The 20,074-nt window shown below is 45.9% G+C and overlaps 1 protein-coding gene across 4 annotated transcripts in view; it reads right to left on the bottom strand.

Annotated features, from left to right (window-relative positions):
- The window catches only part of LOC124126622 (TELO2-interacting protein 1 homolog), a 112,481-nt gene that overhangs the window by 53,641 nt on the left and 38,766 nt on the right, over positions 1-20,074 (bottom strand). For 3 of the 4 annotated variants that reach the window (XM_048393197.1, XM_048393195.1, XM_048393198.1), the window contains 8 exons: positions 19,451-19,523; positions 18,327-18,478; positions 16,239-16,357; positions 8,953-9,040; positions 8,635-8,815; positions 6,520-6,731; positions 6,349-6,405; positions 5,712-5,843 (listed from right to left, as the gene is read on the bottom strand). In XM_048393197.1, the coding sequence (XP_048249154.1) occupies positions 5,712-5,843; positions 6,349-6,405; positions 6,520-6,731; positions 8,635-8,815; positions 8,953-9,040; positions 16,239-16,357; positions 18,327-18,478; positions 19,451-19,523 (1,014 nt within the window). The remainder of the gene's footprint in view (positions 1-5,711; positions 5,844-6,348; positions 6,406-6,519; positions 6,732-8,634; positions 8,816-8,952; positions 9,041-16,238; positions 16,358-18,326; positions 18,479-19,450; positions 19,524-20,074) is intronic. The other variant, XM_048393199.1, reaches the window with a different exon arrangement.

The raw sequence follows: 20,074 nt of genomic DNA on the forward strand, positions 1-20,074 counted from the left end.
AGCTTCTGCGCCTATCCCGGCATGGCTGTTGAGCATGACATGGTAGGGACATAACTCGTAATCACCACTGGTGGCTGTTACCTACCTCATCGTGGCATGGCTGTCACCTACTGTATCCCAACATGGCTGTCACCTACTGTATCCCAACATGGCTGTCACCTACTGTATCCCAGCATGACATGGTAGGGACATAACTCGTAATCACCACTGGTGGCTGTAACCTACCTCATCATGGCATGGCTGTAACCTACTGTATCCGAACATGGCTGTCACCTACTGTATCCCAACATGGCTGCCACCTACCTCATCGTGGCATGGCTGTCACCTACTGTATCCCAACATGGCTGTCACCTACTGTATCCCAACATGGCTGTCACCTACCACATCCCAACATGGCTGCCACCTACTGTATCCCAAAATGGCTGTCACCTACTGTATCCCAACATGGCTGTCACCTACCATATCCCAACATGGCTGTCACCTACTGAAACCCAGCATGGCTGTCACCTACTGTATCCCAACATGGTTGTCATCTACTGTATCCCAACATGGCTGTCTCCTACTGTATCCCAAAATGGCTGTCACCTACTGTATCCCAGCATGGTTGCCACCTACTGTATCCCAACATGGTTGTCACCTACTGTATCCCAACATGGCTGCCACCTACTGTATCCCAAAATGGCTGTTACCTACCTCATCATGGCATGGATGTCACCTACCATATCCCAACATGGCTTTCACCTACTGTATCCCAAAATGGCTGTCATCTACTGTATCCCAAAATGGCTGTCACCTACTGTATCCAAACATGGCTGCCACCTACTGTATCCCAAAATGGCTGTCATCTACTGTATCCCAAAATGGCTGTCACCTACCATATCCCAACATGGCTGTCTCCTACTGTAACCCAGCATGGCTGTCTCCTACTGTATCCCAACATGGCTGTCTCCTACTGTATCCCAACATGGCTGTCACCTACTGTATCCCAGCATGGCTGTCATCTACTGTATCCCAGCATGGCTACCACCTACTGTATCCCAACATGGCTGTCACCTACCACATCCCAACATGGCTGTCACATACTGTATTCCAACATGGCTTCCACCTACTGTATCCCAACATGGCTGTCACCTACTGTATCCCAGCATGGCTGTCACCTACTGTATCCCAACATGGCTACCACCTACTGTATCCCAACATGGCTGTTACCTACTGTATCCCAGCATGGCTGTCACCTACTGTATCCCAACATGGCTGCCACCTACCACATCCCAGCATGGCTGTCACCTACCACATCCCAACATGGCTACCACCTACTGTATCCCAACATGGCTGTTACCTACTGTATCCCAGCATGGCTGTCACCTACTGTATCCCAACATGGCTGCCACCTACCACATCCCAGCATGGCTGTCACCTACCACATCCCAACATGGCTGTCACCTACCATATCCCAACATGGCTGCCACCTACCACATCCCAACATGGCTGTTACCTACCACATCCCAACATGGCTGTCACCTACTGTATCCCAACATGCCTGCCACTTACTGTATCCCAGCATGGCTGTCACCTACCACATCCCAACATGGCTGTCACATACTGTATTCCAACATGGCTGCCACCTACTGTATCCCAGCATGGCTGTCACCTACTGTATCCCAGCATGGCTGCCACCTACTGTATCCCAACATGGCTGCCACCTACTGTATCCCAACATGGCTGTCACCTACTGTATCCCAGCATGGCTGTCACCTACCACATCCCAACATGGCTGTCACCTACTGTATCCCAACATGGCTGTCATCTACTGTATCCCAGCATGGCTGTCATCTACTGTATCCCAGCATGGCTGTCACATACTGTATCCCAGCATGGCTACCACCTACTGTATCCCAACATGGCTGTCACCTACTGTATCCCAACATGGCTGTCACCTACCACATCCCAACATGGCTGTCACCTACTGTATCCCAGCATGGCTACCACCTACTGTATCCCAGCATGGCTGTAACCTACTGTATCCCAGCATGGCTGTCATCTACTGTATCCCAGCATGGCTACCACCTACTGTATCCCAACATGGCTGTCACCTACTGTATCCCAGCATGGCTGCCACCTACCACATCCCAACATGGCTGTCACCTACTGTATCCCAACATGGCTTTCACCTACTGTATCCCAACATGGCTGTCACCTACCACATCCCAACATGGTTGTCACCTACTGTATCCCAACATGGTTGTCACCTACTGTATCCCAACATGGTTGTCACCTACTGTATCCCAACATGGCTGTCACCTACCACATCCCAACATGGTTGTCACCTACTGTATCCCAACATGGTTGTCACCTACCACATCCCAACATGGTTGTCACCTACTGTATCCCAGCATGGCTGTCATCTACTGTATCCCAACATGGCTGTCACCTACTGTATCCCAACATGGCTGTCACCTACTGTATCCCAACATGGTTGTCACCTACTGTATCCCAACATGGCTTTCACCTACTGTATCCCAACATGGCTGTCACCTACCACATCCCAACATGGCTGTCACCTACTGTATCCCAACATGGCTGTCACCTACCACATCCCAACATGGCTGTCACCTACTGTATCCCAACATGGCTGTCACCTACCACATCCCAACATGGCTGTCACCTACTGTATCCCAACATGTCTTTCACCTACTGTATCCCAACATGGCTGTCACCTACCACATCCCAACATGGTTGTCACCTACTGTATCCCAACATGTCTTTCACCTACTGTATCCCAACATGGCTGTCACCTACCACATCCCAACATGGTTGTCACCTACTGTATCCCAACATGGCTGTCACCTACTGTATCCCAACATGGCTGCCACCTACTGTATCCCAACATGGCTGTCACCTACTGTATCCCAGCATGGCTACCACCTACTGTATCCCAACATGGCTGTCACCTACTGTATCCCAGCATGGCTGCCACCTACCACATCCCAACATGGCTGTCACCTACTGTATCCCAACATGGCTTTCACCTACTGTATCCCAACATGGCTGTCACCTACTGTATCCCAACATGGTTGTCACCTACTGTATCCCAACATGGCTGTCACCTACTGTATCCCAACATGGTTGTCACCTACTGTATCCCAACATGGCTTTCACCTACTGTATCCCAACATGGCTGTCACCTACCACATCCCAACATGGCTGTCACCTACTGTATCCCAACATGGCTGTCACCTACCACATCCCAACATGGCTGTCACCTACTGTATCCCAACATGTCTTTCACCTACTGTATCCCAACATGGCTGTCACCTACCACATCCCAACATGGTTGTCACCTACTGTATCCCAGCATGGCTGTCACCTACTGTATCCCAACATGGCTACCACCTACTGTATCCCAACATGGCTGTTACCTACTGTATCCCAGCATGGCTGTCACCTACTGTATCCCAACATGGCTGCCACCTACCACATCCCAGCATGGCTGTCACCTACCACATCCCAACATGGCTACCACCTACTGTATCCCAACATGGCTGTTACCTACTGTATCCCAGCATGGCTGTCACCTACTGTATCCCAACATGGCTGCCACCTACCACATCCCAGCATGGCTGTCACCTACCACATCCCAACATGGCTGTCACCTACCATATCCCAACATGGCTGCCACCTACCACATCCCAACATGGCTGTTACCTACCACATCCCAACATGGCTGTCACCTACTGTATCCCAACATGCCTGCCACTTACTGTATCCCAGCATGGCTGTCACCTACTGTATCCCAGCATGATTGTCACCTACCACATCCCAACATGGCTGTCACATACTGTATTCCAACATGGCTGCCACCTACTGTATCCCAGCATTGCTGTCACCTACTGTATCCCAGCATGGCTGCCACCTACTGTATCCCAACATGGCTGCCACCTACTGTATCCCAACATGGCTGTCACCTACTGTATCCCAGCATGGCTGTCACCTACCACATCCCAACATGGCTGTCACCTACTGTATCCCAACATGGCTGTCATCTACTGTATCCCAGCATGGCTGTCATCTACTGTATCCCAGCATGGCTGTCACATACTGTATCCCAGCATGGCTACCACCTACTGTATCCCAACATGGCTGTCACCTACTGTATCCCAACATGGCTGTCACCTACCACATCCCAACATGGCTGTCACCTACTGTATCCCAGCATGGCTACCACCTACTGTATCCCAGCATGGCTGTAACCTACTGTATCCCAGCATGGCTGTCATCTACTGTATCCCAGCATGGCTACCACCTACTGTATCCCAACATGGCTGTCACCTACTGTATCCCAGCATGGCTGCCACCTACCACATCCCAACATGGCTGTCACCTACTGTATCCCAACATGGCTTTCACCTACTGTATCCCAACATGGCTGTCACCTACCACATCCCAACATGGTTGTCACCTACTGTATCCCAACATGGTTGTCACCTACTGTATCCCAACATGGTTGTCACCTACTGTATCCCAACATGGCTGTCACCTACCACATCCCAACATGGTTGTCACCTACTGTATCCCAACATGGTTGTCACCTACCACATCCCAACATGGTTGTCACCTACTGTATCCCAGCATGGCTGTCATCTACTGTATCCCAACATGGCTGTCACCTACTGTATCCCAACATGGCTGTCACCTACTGTATCCCAACATGGTTGTCACCTACTGTATCCCAACATGGCTTTCACCTACTGTATCCCAACATGGCTGTCACCTACCACATCCCAACATGGCTGTCACCTACTGTATCCCAACATGGCTGTCACCTACCACATCCCAACATGGCTGTCACCTACTGTATCCCAACATGGCTGTCACCTACCACATCCCAACATGGCTGTCACCTACTGTATCCCAACATGTCTTTCACCTACTGTATCCCAACATGGCTGTCACCTACCACATCCCAACATGGTTGTCACCTACTGTATCCCAACATGTCTTTCACCTACTGTATCCCAACATGGCTGTCACCTACCACATCCCAACATGGTTGTCACCTACTGTATCCCAACATGGCTGTCACCTACTGTATCCCAACATGGCTGCCACCTACTGTATCCCAACATGGCTGTCACCTACTGTATCCCAGCATGGCTACCACCTACTGTATCCCAACATGGCTGTCACCTACTGTATCCCAGCATGGCTGCCACCTACCACATCCCAACATGGCTGTCACCTACTGTATCCCAACATGGCTTTCACCTACTGTATCCCAACATGGCTGTCACCTACCACATCCCAACATGGTTGTCACCTACTGTATCCCAACATGGCTGTCACCTACTGTATCCCAACATGGTTGTCACCTACTGTATCCCAACATGGCTTTCACCTACTGTATCCCAACATGGCTGTCACCTACCACATCCCAACATGGCTGTCACCTACTGTATCCCAACATGGCTGTCACCTACCACATCCCAACATGGCTGTCACCTACTGTATCCCAACATGTCTTTCACCTACTGTATCCCAACATGGCTGTCACCTACCACATCCCAACATGGTTGTCACCTACTGTATCCCAACATGGCTGTCACCTACTGTATCCCAACATGGCTGCCACCTACTGTATCCCAACATGGCTGTCACCTACTGTATCCCAACATGGTTGTCACCTACTGTATCCCAGCATGGCTGTTACCTACCGTATCCTGGCATGGAGGTGCGTTGTTCGACGATGCTGACGCTGCTACAGTCGAGCTCCATCGTCTGGAGCAGAGCCAGGGCCAGGTGATGCAGATGAGGCTGTGAGCGGAGGACACCCCGGATGCTGGGACCTGCAAAGACAAGCGAACCTTCAGTTGACCTTCAGCTGACCTTCAGCTGTCTACTGTCTAAAGTGTCACAAGCCTAGTCTCAGTTGAGCTTCAGGTGTCTATGACCTTCAGCTGTCTGCTGTCTACTGTCTAAAGTGTCATCAGTCTAGTTTCAGTTGACCTTCAGGTGTCTATGACCTTCAGCTGTCTACCGTCCAAAGTGTCACAAGTCTAGTTTCAGTGGGTGTGTAAATGTTTGTTGTTTAAAGTTGCCGTCTGTAATTTCCTTCGATACATCATGGCAGACTGTGAATAACAGAGGCTCTCCCCTTCAGGGCGGTGTCACATGATGGTCTGTTATCACTTTGGCCTGGTGCTACAATGGTCTGATATCACCATGGTCAAGCACTACAATAATCGGATGTCAAAATGGTCTGGTAGTACAATGGTCTAGTGGCATTAGGGTCTAGAAATGGTCTGTTGGTCTTGTGCTACACTCGTTCTGTGTCCATCACTTTCAACTTACCCAGTAGATCAAGGTACCCTGCCAGTAAATTGATTGCACACAATTTTTGGTCTTCATCTGTGAAAATAAACAGAATGTGAGAAGTGCAGATTAAAAAGATTATAATTACATCTGTGATACTGAATTTGAAAGTGTCTGTTCTAAATATTGCCTTGAAGTACACATCTCTACCTGCTACACGGATCTGTCGGGGCAGTGACAGGACGAGGATGTGAAGGTTCTCCTCAAGGACTGCAGTCAATGGTTGGGCATTTTCAGTGCTGGTCTGTCGAGTCTTGTAGGTTTCCAAGACCCTCCTGCTTCTATCAGCCACAGCCGAGTACTCGTCCCCAATCATCCCCACCAGCACCTCCAGGAAGACTGGACCACTCTCAGACAGCGACCTGTCATAATAACCAAGGTCTTACACAGCGACCTGTCATAATAACAAAGGTCTTACACAGCGACCTGTCATAATAACAAAGGTCTTACACAGCGACCTGTCATAATAACAAAGGTCTTACACAGTGATCTGTCATAATAACAAAGGTCTTACACAGCGGCCTGTCATAATAACAAAGGTCTTACACAGCGACCTGTCATAATAACAAAGGTCTTACACAGCGACCTGTCATAATAACCAAGGTCTTACACAGTGACCTGTCATAATAACCAAGGTCTCACACAGCGACCTGTCATAATAACAAAGGTCTTACACAGCGACCTGTCATAATAACCAAGGTCTTACACAGTGATCTGTCATAATAACAAAGGTCTTACACAGCGACCTGTCATAATAACAAAGGTCTTACACAGCGATCTGTCATAATAACCAAGGTCTTACACAGTGATCTGTCATAATAACCAAGGTCTTACACAGTGATCTGTCATAATAACCAAGGTCTTACACAGCGACCTGTCATAATAACCAAGGTCTTAGACAGCGACCTGTCATAATAACCAAGGTCTTACACAGTGATCTGTCATAATAACCAAGGTCTTACACAGTGATCTGTCATAATAACAAAGGTCTTACACAGTGATCTGTCATAATAACCAAGGTCTTACACAGTGATCTGTCATAATAACAAAGGTCTTACACAGCAACCTGTCATAATAACAAAGGTCTTACACAGCGACCTGTCATAATAACCAAGGTCTTACACAGCGACCTGTATTAATAACCAAGGTCTTACACAGTGATCTGTCATAATAACAAAGGTCTTACACAGCGACCTGTCATAATAACAAAGGTCTTACACAGTGATCTGTCATAATAACAAAGGTCTTACACAGTCACCTGTCATAATAACAAAGGTCTTACACAGTCACCTGTCATAATAACAAAGGTCTTACACAGTGATCTGTCATAATTAAAAAGGTCTTACACAGTGATCTGTCATAATAACAAAGGTCTTACACAGTCACCTGTCATAATAACAAAGGTCTTACACAGTGATCTGCCTGTTGTCATATGGATGTGTAATGTATTGTAATCAATGATTGTAACAACTGTATTACATTGTTTCTGTTGAGATTCAGTAGAAGTTCTTGCATTGTATTTGGACAATGACTAGTTGTCTGGAATGTAGTACTATTTAAATTAATAAATGGTGAGGAAGTTATTACATTTAGAGGTTCAGCTTATATGTTAACTTCCTGGAATAGCATGGACGGATGTCAAGCATTATAGAAACATGTGGAATATTCTGTGATGTTCTGGTGACACTGGACTGGTCTAGCACTGTGTGAAAAGTGTTGGAAGCGAGTTAGGCGTGTGCCTGTCTCATCTCACATTTCAAATCACTTCAAGACCAGCTTTCACAGCGGATTCCCAGCCAAGGCATATCACGGAAGCTTGACCACTGCTGGGATAGGTGAATACTATTATCATGGAACTTTTCTCAGTCACCACTGCCATCATATTTTGTATTTGATACTGCCATGTAACACAGCACAAACACAAACATGTGCCCTTCACAAGGCAGGTGATCGCCACTGTATTGTGCCCATGTGTGGACTTGGGTCATCACAACGGCTCAAATTCAGCTACGGCTTTCCATCCCCCTTCCACTTCTTGAAGGTAACTCAACAAGCTGCTGTAGTGCTTGTCATAAGACGCAACTAATGGGATTGAGTGGTCAGGCTCACTGACTTGGTTGATACATGTCATTGTATCCCAATTACGTGGATTGATGATCATGATGTCAATGACTGGATTGTCTGACTCAATTATTTACAGACCGCCGTCATATAGCTGGAATATTGCTGAGTGCGTCATTAAACAACAAACAAACAAAATCTTACTTGGTACAACGGTGGAGGAGCCGGTCTGCCCAGTCCACAAGAGCATTCCTAACCCTCCAGTTGGGGTGGGATGTCAGGGAGGCCATCTGCCGCACCAGGACCAGCATCTTGGAGGCTGTGACCTTCACCCACTCTGGCAACCTCCGTACAACCAGGCCCCGCAACCTCTCGTCAAGGTCATCTACAAATACCAACCAGAGGAGTGAGTGCATGTTGGTCTACCTGGCTCTCAGCAACAGTCCAGCACACGAGTTTGTAAGTTGTCAGTGGTTCATGAAGACAATGGTTGATGCAACCACAGCAATCTGGAAATCTCACCTCGGACCTCGTTCTGTTCCTGACTTTCTTCAAGCTGGGAATCTTCAAGGACAAGGCACACTACTTTAGTCCACAACTCTACAGCCCTCTGTAACAGATAGACTACTTTAGTCCACACCTCTACAGCCCTCTGTAACAGATAGACTACCTTAGTCCACACCTCTACAGCCCTCTGTAACAGATCGACTACTTTAGTCCACACCTCAACAGCCCTCTGTAACAGATCAACTACTTTAGTCCACACCTCTACAGCCCTCTGTAACAGATCAACTACTTTAGTCCACACATCTACAGCCCTCTGTAACAGATAGACTACTTTAGTCCACACCTCTACAGCCCTCTGTAACAGATCAACTACTTTAGTATACACTTCTACAACCCTCTGTAACAGATCAACTACTTTAGTCCACACATCTACAGCCCTCTGTAACAGATAGACTACCTTAGTCCACACATCTACAGCCCTCTGTAACAGATCAACTACTTTAGTCCACACCTCTACAGCCCTCTGTAACAGATCAACTACTTTAGTCCACACATCTACAGCCCTCTGTAACAGATCGACTACTTTAGTCCACACCTCTACAGCCCTCTGTAACAGATCAACTACTTTAGTATACACTTCTACAACCCTCTGTAACAGATCAACTACTTTAGTCCACACATCTACAGCCCTCTGTAACAGATAGACTACTTTAGTCCACACCTCTACAGCCCTCTGTAACAGATAGACTACTTTAGTCCACACCTCTTCAGCCCTCTGTAACAGATAGACTACTTTAGTCCACACCTCTACAGCCCTCTGTAACAGATAAACTACTTTAGTCCACACCTCTACAGCCCTCTGTAACAGATAGATTACTTTAGTCCACACCTCTTCAGCCCTCTGTAACAGATAGACTACTTTAGTCCACACCTCTACAGCCCTCTGTTACAGATAAACTACTTTAGTCCACACCTCTACAGCCCTCTGTAACAGATAGATTACTTTAGTCCACACCTCTACAACCCTCTGTAACAGATAGATTACTTTAGTCCACAACTCTACAGCCCTCTGTAATAGATAAACTACTTTAGTCCACAACTCTACAGCCCTCTGTAACAGATAGATTACTTTAGTCCACACCTCTACAGCCCTCTGTAACAGATAGACTACCTTAGTCCACACCTCTACAGCCCTCTGTAACAGATAGATTACTTTAGTCCACACCTCTACAGCCCTCTGTAACAGATAAACTACTTTAGTCCACACCTCTACAGCCCTCTGTAACAGATAGATTACCTTAGTCCACACCTCTACAGCCCTCTGTAACAGATAGACTACTTTAGTCCACACCTCTACAGCCCTCTGTAACAGATAGACTACTTTAGTCCACAACTCTACAGCCCTCTGTAACAGATAGACTACTTTAGTCCAAACCTCTACAGACCTCTGTAACAGATAGACTACCTTATTCCACACCTCTACAACCCTCTGTAACAGATAGACTACTTTAGTCCACACCTCTACAGCCCTCTGTAACAGATAGACTACTTTAGTCCACACCTCTACAGCCCTCTGTAACAGATAGATTACTATAGTCCACACCTCTACAGCCCTCTGTAACAGATAGATTACTTTAGTCCACACCTCTACAGCCCTCTGTAACAGATAGATTACTTTAGTCCACACCTCTACAACCCTCTGTCACAGATAGATTACTTTAGTCCACACCTCTACAGCCCTCTGTAACAGATAGATTACTATAGTCCACACCTCTACAGCCCTCTGTAACAGATAGATTACTTTAGTCCACACCTCTACAGCCCTCTGTAACAGACAGACTACTATAGTCCACACCTCTACAGACCTCTGTAACAGATAGACTACTTTAGTCCACACCTCTACAGCCCTCTGTAACAGATAGACTACTTTAGTCCACACCTCTACAGCCCTCTGTAACAGATAGACTACTGTAGTCCACACCCCTACAGCCCTCTGTAACAGATAGATTACTTTAGTCCACACCTCTACAGCCCTCTGTAACAGATAGACTAATGTAGTCCACACCTCTACAGCCCTCTGTAACAGATAGACTACTTTAGTCCACACCTCTACAACCCTCTGTAACAGATAGACTACTGTAGTCCACACCTCTACAGCCCTCTGTAACAGATAGACTACTGTAGTCCACACCTCTACAGCCCTCTGTAACAGATAGACTACTGTAGTCCACACCTCTACAGCCCTCTGTAACAGATAGACTACTGTAGTCCACACCTCTACAGCCCTCTGTAACAGATAGACTACTGTAGTCCACACCTCTACAGCCCTTTGTAACAGATAGACTACTGTAGTCCACAACCCTACAGCCCTCTGTAACAGATAGACTACTTTAGTCCACACCTCTACAGCCCTCTGTAACAGATAGACTACTTTAGTCCACACCTCTACAGCCCTCTGTAACAGATAGACTACTTTAGTCCACACCTCTACAGCCCTCTGTAACAGATAGACTACTTTAGTCCACACCTCTACAGCCCTCTGTAACAGATAGACTACTTTAGTCCACACCTCTACAGCCCTCTGTAACAGATAGACTACTTTAGTCCACACCTCTACAGCCCTCTGTAACAGATAGACTACTTTAGTCCACACATCTACAGCCCTCTGTAACAGATAGACTACTTTAGTCCACACCTCTACAGCCCTCTGTAACAGATAGACTACTTTAGTCCACACCTCTACAGCCCTCTGTAACAGATAGATTACTTTAGTCCACACCTCTACAGCCCTCTGTAACAGATAGATTACTTTAGTCCACACCTCTACAGCCCTCTGTAACAGATAGATTACTTTAGTCCACACCTCTACAGCCCTCTGTAACAGATAGACTACTTTAGTCCACACCTCTACAGCCCTCTGTAACAGATAGACTACTTAAGTCCACACCTCTACAGCCCTCTGTAACAGATAGACTACTTTAGTCCACACCTCTACAGCCCTCTGTAACAGATAGATTACTTTAGTCCACACCTCTACAGCCCTCTGTAACAGATAGATTACTTTAGTCCACACCTCTACAGCCCTCTGTAACAGATAGATTACTTTAGTCCACACCTCTACAGCCCTCTGTAACAGATAGACTACTTTAGTCCATACCTCTACAGCCCTCTGTAACAGATAGACTACTTTAGTCCACACCTCTACAGCCCTCTGTAACAGATAGATTACTTTAGTCCACACCTCTACAGCCCTCTGTAACAGATAGATTACTTTAGTCCACACCTCTACAGCCCTCTGTAACAGATAGACTACTTTAGTCCACACCTCTACAGCCCTCTGTAACAGATAGATTACTATAGTCCACACCTCTACAGCCCTCTGTAACAGATAGATTACTTTAGTCCACACCTCTACAGCCCTCTGTAACAGATAGATTACTTTAGTCCACACCTCTACAGCCCTCTGTAACAGATAGACTACTTTAGTCCACACCTCTACAGCCCTCTGTAACAGATAGATTACTTTAGTCCACACCTCTACAGCCCTCTGTAACAGATAGATTACTTTAGTCCACACCTCTACAGCCCTCTGTAACAGATAGATTACTTTAGTCCACACCTCTACAGCCCTCTGTAACAGATAGATTACTTTAGTCCACACCTCTACAGCCCTCTGTAACAGATAGACTACTTTAGTCCACACCTCTACAGCCCTCTGTAACAGATAGACTACCTAACCCTAAACTCTAGGAGTTTACACCACGTATATAGAGAATTGGCGCAGAAACAATTACACTGCACCCCTCGGGACGCACAATAACATTCATTGTACCTACAGCACATCAAGAGCAGTCATGTGCATCTCTGATTTCACCCATCAATCATGACTACTTTCCGCATGATCACTGATTCATTCCAGGCTCTGAAGTAATTATCAACACATGAATACAGTACTTAAGAAATTACTACAAAGATATTTTGACTGCCTGGTGGGATTTAAACGCCCAACTGGAACATAACGTAAATCATTTACTGGCCGATAATATTTGGTTTAACAGTAATATATGTATTGGGCGTAAGCCCGTCTTTTATAGCACCTGGAATCAAAAGGGGGTACGTTTCATTAATGACCTCCTTGACAAAGATGGAAAATGTCTGTCGTTTGACAACTTTTCAAAATCTTTCGAGATAAAAACGAACTTCTTACTATATAACGGCCTTATCGTCGCCATTAAACACTATTTCAAGGCAAGTAATGTTGAACTAGAAGAATTGAACAAGTTGCAAAATCCAATTATACCCCCAAGTATCGAAAATGTGCTTAAATTTGCAAATGGATCGAAATGCTTCTACAACTTACTAATTTCAGATATCACTACAAAAAATGTACACTGTACGAAATGGGAAAAGAATATTCTAAAGGATGATTCAATTGATAACTGGTCCCAATACAATAGAATGCCTTTTCGATGTACAAGAGACACTAAACTGCAATGGCTCCAATACAAAATACTTCATCATATACTTCTGAATAATGTTTTCTTGTGTAAATTAGGTTATGTTGGAAGTCGAAATTGCAGTTTTTGTTCAGTTGATATTGAGACCCCAATCCATCTTTTCTGGTCCTGTAATATGGTTCAGCAAATCTGGCGTCAACTTGAAGTTTGGCTACTTCAAAAGGCTAACATCCAAATCGAAATTACAAAGAAACATGTGATGATTGGTTTTCCAGAAAAGCGCAATGACCCTCTAAATATCATCATAGAGACCTTATATTTAAAAGTAAGTGAAACAAGAGACTCCCGTCATTTCAAGTCTTTCAGAAGGAAATAAGAAACTACTACAACCTAACTAAACGTTCAGCGATTACTGAGTGTGACATTGGCCTATTCTATAAATTTTGGTCAACTTGCCATCATCTATTTCGATGATTAATCAACTATGTACTGGAATGTCACATTTTATCAAATAAATGTAAAATGACTGAAAATAAAAAAATGATAAAAAAAATAAAAAATGAATACAGTACACGACACCATTTCACTTCTTTACAGGACCATCATACTGTCTGCAGGGACGCTTAAAATAATTATTGGGGGTCCCCTGAACCCCCACTTTTGTAAGTCACGGTAAAACCCTGTACTCACACACAACACTGCATGCCCCTGCTTGGTGTCCCCTGTAGTGATCCAACACAAGAGATACTCACACACAACACAGCTTGGTGTCACCTGTAGCGATCTTACACAGAGATACTCACACACAACATAGCTTGGTGTCACCTGTAGTGATCCTACACAGAGATACTCACACACAACACAGCTTGGTGTCACCTGTAGTGATCCTACACAGAGATACTCACACACAACACAGCTTGGTGTTCCCTGTAGTGATCCTGCACAGAGATACTCACACACAACACTGCTTGGTGTTCCCTGTAGTGATCCTACACAGAGATACTCACACACAACACTGCTTGGTGTCCCCTGTAGTGATCCTACACAGAGATACTCACACACAAAACTGCTTGGTGTCCCCTGTAGCGATCCAACACAAGAGATACTCACACACAACACAGCTTGGTGTCCCCTGTAGTGATCCTACACAGAGATACTCACACATAACACAGCTTGGTGTTCCCTGTAGTGATCCAACACAAGAGATACTCACACACAACACAGCTTGGTGTTCCCTGTAGCAATCCTACACAGAGATACTCACACATAACACAGCTTGGTGTCCCCTGTAGTGATCCTACACAGAGATACTCACACACAACACTGCTTGGTGTCCCCTGTAGTGATCTTACACAGAGATACTCACACACAAATCTGCTTGGTGTCCGCTGTAGCGATCCTACAGAGAGATACTCACACACAACACTGCTTGGTGTCCCCTGTAGTGATCCTACACAGAGATACTCACACATAACACAGCTTGGTGTCCCCTGTAGTGATCCTACACAGAGATACTCACACACAACACTGCTTGGTGTCCCCTGTAGTGATCTTACACAGAGATACTCACACACAAATCTGCTTGGTGTCCGCTGTAGCGATCCTACAGAGAGATACTCACACACAACATTGCTTGGTGTTCCCTGTAGTGATCCTACACAGAGATACTCACACACAACTCTGCTTGGTGTCACCTGTAGTGATCCAACACAAGAGATACTCACACACAACACAGCTTGGTGTCACCTGTAGTGATCCTACACAGAGATACTCACACACAACACAGCTTGGTGTTCCCTCTAGTGATCCTACACAGAGATACTCACACATAACACAGCTTGGTGTCCCCTGTAGTGATCCCACACAGAGATACTCACACACAACACTGCTTGGTGTCCCCTGTAGTGATCCTACAGAGAGATACTCACACACAACACAGCTTGGTGTCCCCTGTAGTGATCCTACACAGAGATACTCACACATAACAAAGCTTGGTGTCACCTGTAGTGATCCTACACAGAGATACTCACACATAACACAGCTTGGTGTCCCCTGTAGTGATCCTACAGAGAGATACTCACACACAACACTGCTTGGTGTTCCCTGTAGTGATCCTACACAGAGATACTCACACACAACACAGCTTGGTGTTCCCTGTAGTGATCCTACACAGAGATACTCACACACAACACAGCTTGGTGTCCCCTGTAGTGATCCTACACAGAGATACTCACACACAACACTGCTTGGTGTCCCCTGTAGTGATCCTACACAGAGATACTCACACACAACACTGCTTGGTGTTCCCTGTAGCAATCCTACACAGAGATACTCACACACAACACAGCTTGGTGTTCCCTGTAGTGATCCTACACAGAGATACTCACACACAACACAGCTTGGTGTTCCCTGTAGTGATCCTACACAGAGATACTCACACACAACACAGCTTGGTGTCCCCTGTAGTGATCCTACACAGAGATACTCACACACAACACAGCTTGGTGTCCACTGAAGTGATCCTACACAGAGATACTCACACACAACACTGCTTGGTGTTCCCTGTAGTGATCCTACACAGAGATACTCACACATAACACAGCTTGGTGTCCCCTGTAGTGATCCTACACAGAGATACTCACACATAACAGCTTGGTGTTCCCTGTAGTGATCCTACAGAGAGATACTCACACACAACACAGCTTGGTGTCCCCTGTAGCGATCCTACACAGAGATACTCACACACAACACAGCTTGGTGTCCCCTGTAGTGATCTTACACACAGATACTCACACACAACACAGCTTGGTGTCCACTGTAGTGATCCTACAGAGAGATACTCACACACAACACTGCATGGCCCTGCTTGGTGTCCCCTGTAGCGATCCTACACAGAGATATGGTGATACCAGGCAAGAAGGAAGCAAACAAGTTGCCATAGATCACCCTCGCCTTCAGTCCACCTGCAGAAAAGAAAAAGGCAAGTAATAGAGTGCTGGGGACCTGTTCTAACCCAGGTAACAATAGAGTGACAAGTAATAGAGTGATGGAGACCTGTTCTAACCCAGGTAACAATAGAGTGACAAGTAATAGAGTGCTGGGGACCTGTTCTAACCCAGGTAACAATAGAGTGACAAGTAATAGAGTGCTGGAGACCTGGTCTTACCCAGGTAACAATAGAGTGACAAGTAATTGAGTGCTGGAGACCGGGTCTAACTAAGGTCACAACAGAGTGACAAGTAATAGAGTGCTGGAGACCTGGTTTAACCAAGGTAACAATAGGGTGACAAGTAATAGAGTGCCGGGGATCTGGTCTAACCCAGGTAACAATAGAGTGACAAGTAATAGAGTGCTGGAGACCTGGTCTTACCCAGGTAACAATAGAGTGACAAGTAATAGAGTGCTGGAGACCTGGTCTAACCCAGGTAACAATAGAGTGACAAGTAAAAGAGTGATGGAGACCTGGTTTTACCAAGGTAACAATAGAGTGACAAGTATTGGAGTGCTGGAGACCGGGTCTTACCCAGGTAACAATAGGGTGACAAGTAATAGAGTGCCGGGGATCTGGTCTAACCCAGGTAACAATAGGGTGACAAGTAATAGAGTGCCGAGGATCTGGTCTTACCCAGGTAACAATAGAGTGACAAGTAATAGAGCGCCGGGGACTTGGTCTAACCCAGGTAACAATAGAGTGACAAGTGCTGGAGACCTGGTCTAACCCAGGTAACAACATAGTGACAAGTATTGGAGTGCTGGAGACCTGGTCTAACCCAGGTAACAATAGAGTGACAAGTAATAGAGTGTCGGAGACCTGGTTTTACCAAGGTAACAATAGAGTGACAAGTATTGGAGTGCTGGAGACCTGGTCTAACCCAGGTAACAATAGAGTGACAAGTAATAGAGTGCCGGGGATCTGGTCTTACCCAGGTAACAATAGAGTGACAAGTAATAGAGTGCTGGGGCCCTGGTCTAACCCAGGTAACAACATAGTGACAAGAATTGGAGTGCTGGAGACCTGGTCTAACTCAGGTAACAATAGAGTGAGAAGTAATAGAGTGCTGGAGACCTGGTCTTACCCAGGTAACAATAGAGTGACAAGTAATAGAGTGCTGGGGATCTGGTCTTACCCAGGTAACAATAGAGTGACAAGTAATAGAGTGCTGGGGACCTGGTCTAACCCAGGTAACAACATAGTGACAAGAATTGGAGTGCTGGAGACCTGGTCTAACTCAGGTAACAATAGAGTGAGAAGTAATAGAGTGCTGGAGACCTGGTCTTACCCAGGTAACAATAGAGTGACAAGTAATAGAGTGCTGGGGATCTGGTCTTACCCAGGTAACAATAGAGTGACAAGTAATAGAGTGCTGGGGACCTGGTCTAACCCAGGTAACAACATAGTGACAAGAATTGGAGTGCTGGAGACCTGGTCTAACTCAGGTAACAATAGAGTGAGAAGTAATAGAGTGCTGGAGACCTGGTCTTACCCAGGTAACAATAGAGTGACAAGTCAAAGAATGCTGGGGACCTGGTCTTACCCAGGTCACAATAGAGTGACAAGTCAAAGAATGCTGGGGACCTGGTCTGGAGACCGAGGCATTACATTACATGCGATCATATGAAAAAGAGATGGAAATAATATCTTAGATGTAAGTTTGACAACTTTTAGACATATTTTTTATTTTGTTTATTACTTTGTATAATGTATTTAAAGATTTGCTTAAAACGTCTTTATTTTGCTCTTTGACATGTTCGATGTGGACACGTCAAAGTGTTTGTCCGAGAATTTTATTTTCAATAACATTGCGGGAAATAGTGAATAATTTTAAAAGTTATTGATAAAAATTTATAAATTGAAATTGAATACACATTTAAGACATTGTGAAATGTGATAGAGTTAAGAGAGTTAAGCGGCTGAAGAGACATGGGACATACTTGTGCTGTCAGCATGACTCAGACAGAGAAGCGTTTCCATGGCAGCAAGCTGAACATCCCGACACTTGTCAGTCTCCCCTAACCTCAGCAACACGGACACAGCATAGCCCACCGCTGGCAGGCTGTACGCAGAGAACAGGCAGCGGACCACGCTGGAACATACAAAGCCTGTTGTAACCCTTACCCTTACCACTGATGGATTGATGTTGTATTTGTTGACGTTCATCAGCTGATGGAGACAGTGCCTCACGTAAGCAATTCCATGATGGCCGAAGAGTTTCATTGAATTTGCTAACGTGTGCGACTATCTTCATCAGCTGATCAACGTTAACAAATACAACTTCAATCCTCATATTGACAGATACAAAATCAGAACAAAATAATCCATTTAAGCCCCAAGGTGTAATATATTTAAAGCGAACTGTATGAACGCGGAGAGTTGCTTTTGCATTCCATTAACAGTTACCTCCCTTGGTTCATCAAAAAGTCATAAAATGGCAGCCGCAGCAAATGTCATTCACAAATAGAAGTTGCAGCAAGTAAAGTTGGAATTGGGAAGATATTCAGACCCAGGTCATGTTGAACATGGATTAATATGAACTGTGAACCTTGGGAAGGTGTTGGAGTAACATAAAGGCAAGATGAGTTGCTGATGACGGGGTTGCTCCTTGAGGCGGCGCGGTTTGGATTTCCCAATGCAATACAGACCATGTGGAGCCAAGTGATTTCTCTTGGTGAGTACAGCCTTCCTTGTTGTAATGAACGCTGCATTACACTGACCCAATCTAAACATGATCCGTCTTGCTTTAAAGCCCTATTTGAAGTTATTTTTTTGACATTCAGGAATTCCCCCAAAGTAGTATTGCATATCTCCGGCGACATACTGACTTTCATCAGGAAATGAACACTAACATGGGGGTGTTCATCATGCGAGGTCATCTGCTATGGTCTAGCGTGTCACTGTTTAAACGTATCACCTACCATGGTGAAACTGTCATACTTACCTCTGACCCGTGATGCTTGGATCGATGCTCATGATGTCAATCACTGAATTCTCTGGTTCAGAATCGACTATTTACAGAACGCTGCCATATAGCTGGCAAACAACAAACAAACAAACTTACGTCTCATCAGCACTCTTGAGGAGGGTCCCCAGCACCTGGACTACACCCAGCTTCAGCTCATCGGAGGAGATCGCTGAAAGAACACATGGACCTGAGCCTGTGTTAACTGCATGTCTCACTGTCAACACGCCACTAGACCCTCAGTCTCACTGTCAACAAGCCACTAGACCCTCAGTCTCACTGTCAACACGCCACTAGACCCGCAGTCTCACTGTCAACACGCCACTAGACCCTCAGTCTCACTGTCAACACGCCACTAGACCCTCAGTCTCACTGTCAACACGCCACTAGACCCTCAGTCTCACTGTCAACACGCCACTAGACCCTCAGTCTCACTGTAAACACGCCACTAGACCCTCAGTCTCACTGTCAACACGCCACTAGACCCTCAGTCTCACTGTCAACTCGCCACTAGACCCTCAATCTCACTGTCAACATGCCACTAGACCCTCAGTCTCACTTTGTCAACACGCCACTAGATCCTCAGTCTCAGTGTCAACACGCCACTAGACCCTCAGTCTCACTGTCAACACGTGACTAGATCCTCAGTCTCACTGTCAACAAGCCACTAGATCCTCAGTCTCACTGTCAACACGCCACTAGACCCTCAGTCTCACTGTCAAC

This window comes from Haliotis rufescens, unplaced genomic scaffold (assembly GCF_023055435.1).
Source record: "Haliotis rufescens isolate VD_foot unplaced genomic scaffold, xgHalRufe1.0.p SCAF_117, whole genome shotgun sequence".
Classification (NCBI taxonomy): Eukaryota; Metazoa; Mollusca; class Gastropoda; order Lepetellida; family Haliotidae; genus Haliotis; species Haliotis rufescens.